The 2,803-nt window shown below is 42.6% G+C and overlaps 1 protein-coding gene across 1 annotated transcript; it reads right to left on the bottom strand.

The window, feature by feature from the left end:
- Positions 1-587: 587 nt before the first annotated feature.
- Positions 588-2,534, bottom strand: wu:fa19b12 (uncharacterized protein LOC560551 homolog). The gene is made up of 2 exons (XM_044197201.1): positions 1,648-2,534; positions 588-1,365 (listed from the first exon to the last, which is right to left on the bottom strand). Exons 1-2 carry the CDS (start codon positions 2,029-2,031, stop codon positions 1,198-1,200), a joined length of 552 nt encoding a protein of 183 aa, XP_044053136.1. The 5' UTR covers positions 2,032-2,534; the 3' UTR covers positions 588-1,197.
- Positions 2,535-2,803: the final 269 nt, after the last annotated feature.

Here is a 2,803-nt window from a genome sequence, read left to right as displayed (position 1 = left end):
CAATTGTACGGTCACAGCGCCTGCAAATACAGTATATATATAGTACCTGTATATGTAGCAGGGCTGGTAAGGCATTGAGCACTCCTGATCAACAGCTGGGCCACATCTAAGTGTACATGCTCAGGACAGAGGAGGAATCATTTTCCTTTATACAAAACAACCAGTTTTACAGCAAACAAACAGGATTGTTAATTAATATTTCTTGCCTTATATGGCCTGCAGCAAGATGCTACCTGCTGTTACATGGTTTTACTTGTGTGTGCTCTGTTAAATATGCACTTTCTGTATATTGTCATGTGCGTGCTATTTGTACCATATTTCTTTAGATTTTGTAGCTTCTTGTAACAGAATATATTTAAACATCTGACCATCTGGTTTGTTCAGTTTCTCTGTTGATCAAATGGCACTTCCCCTGACAAATACATTGAAAAAATATTACATTTTAAAGTAAACAAAAATAAAATCACACAGGCATTTAGGAAAACCGTTCTATTGACAATGAAAACAAGTGGCTGTGGCAATCAGTTCTGATTGGCAGAGGTGAATCAGTATCATGTAATAACAGTGATAATACAGCATACACTAAAGCCTTTACATGTTTTTTTTAATGTATATTTCCCACATCTACAACGCTGTCACACAATCTGTAAACAACAACTTTGGGTTGAGTTAAACCAAACAACACACTCCAAAATATATTATAGTGATTATAATATGAACTGTTATGTGTAGACCCAGTTTTTCATACCTAATTTCTTTAACATTATTGTTGTACACCAGGCTGTCTGAAATCATTTTAACACAAAGCTGTTTTCTGTGTTAAATACAGATATTCATATTAAAAGAAAACTATCTACAATTTGAGGATGGATGGGCAACCCATCAAAGAGGTTTACTAAATTTCACCACATTTTTGGTCCCCACTGTAAGAACAGTGTTGTTGCAGTGCAGACCGTTACTTCACCTGTAAGTCACTGAAATCTTACACCAGCATGAGGCTCACTTACTACAGCCTACGTCACTCTGACAGGGCTACCTTGGCAGTCTGTGACATCAGGTCGTTGCATCTCACCTGGATGCATTTCAAGCATCAAGTCTATCCGCTGAGAAGCATTCAGCATTCACACATATTTCCATCATGGTGTTTGCCTGCTGATGTCAGGACAGAGTAGAACAGCATCCCTGCACCTGTCACATTCAGGTTTCCATGGCATCCGAAGAAGTGTCTGTGAGTTTTGACTTGTCTTTTGTTTGGGAATGGTCATTGGCATCTTCTAGCAGTGAAAGGTCAAGTTCAGGTAAGGGGACCCTCCAATACTGGAAGGAGTTGTAAGTGCAGTCTTCAGTGTTGATGTCTTCATCAGCCTGAGAGTGACGAGAAAGAGAGAAGGACTGAGGTTAGGAGAAATGTCCAAAGCGGCAAACAGTGACATTTTAAACCGGGTGAGATCAACCAAATCTGGGCTAAATCAGAGCCATAACGTTATTTCACCCACTGAGAGAGACTTTGACAGGTAGCTGGGAATACAGAGAGCTGTACAGTGGGTAAAGAGTGACATCTAGTGGACCTTTACTGCCATTACACCGAGTCACTTTCTCTGAGCAGTGTGAAAACTGTCCGCTTCTGCTATATTGTCAGTAACTTACTTTATCATTAGCTTTAGGAATAACAGTCTCTGAACCCGCGCAGTCCTCTCGAGGTCGCTTCTTGGTGCTCGTGAGTGTGCTGGAGCTGCGACGGTCCTGGAAACTTCCAGATGTCTGCACCGTCAAAACACTTGCTGCATGCTTCCTAGTGTCGCAGTTTGTGGCCTTGCGATAAAGAGCCGCTTCTTCTTGTTTCTCTGGGTCCTCGAAGTAGTACGGCCTCTTTCTGTTGCGGCCGCCCAGTAAAGCCAGCAGTGACGGCGGGCTCACACCCCCGGTCGGAGCCATGCTTCCCAGCTGCATGTCAACACTGCAAAGTGAGCGGTAGCATCTTTTGGAGGGAGAGTCTTGCAGCAGCGTGTCCTCGGCACGTCTCTTCGCCATGATGGATGTGAGCTTCGTCAGTGCACTGGTATACAGCAGTAAACCAACAAATAAGTGGTACTTTGACAGAGACTCTAGCTGCTTTTCACTGCCTGTGTTACGCTTGGATATATTGACGGTCAGTAACAAAACATTCAGCACCGGTAGTAAAATTATTGGGAGGCAGTCCGGATAACCAATCAGAGAAGATTACAGCTCTCTATCCCCGCCCAGAGCCTCCCCGCTTCCTGTGGCGGGTACATTCATGCTGATCCGTGCTTTTACATCGTCCACACCAGATTACTGTAATCAGGGGCCTTAGCCAGGATTTTAGAAATACTGAGGTCATGAGTCCAATTCCCAGTGACCCCACCCTTCAGAAAGTGGTGACCAGCCCCCAACAAATAAAGTGATGAAATGTTAATGAGGTCCTGATTAGGATTTTTTCATGTAACTGTTCATCTATCTAAATGTTGTTTCTAAACCTTCTCCACACTGCCAGGAATACAATTCTGGTGAGGAAATATTGAGTCCTTTATTTATTAATTTTGTCAGTTTAACAGCACTCAATTCTAAAAATACTTGAATTAGCCCACAAAATACCCACCTATGTACTTGTTTAATTTCAGGATGTAACTATTCTCCCCAGGCTGCTTTACCTGCCATAATAACCACAAAAACACCAAGGACATGACCTCAGTCTCCTCAATGGTATACAGTTCTGCTTGCTACGTGACGTGCTAGTATGAAAAAACTATTCATTGGCTTGTTAGTCTAACATGAATCGGAATCG

This window comes from Siniperca chuatsi, linkage group LG5 (genome assembly GCF_020085105.1).
Source record: "Siniperca chuatsi isolate FFG_IHB_CAS linkage group LG5, ASM2008510v1, whole genome shotgun sequence".
NCBI classification, from domain to species: Eukaryota; Metazoa; Chordata; class Actinopteri; order Centrarchiformes; family Sinipercidae; genus Siniperca; species Siniperca chuatsi.
The sequence above is the reverse complement of the archived record's forward strand: the minus strand, read 5'-3'. Positions and strand labels throughout refer to the sequence as shown.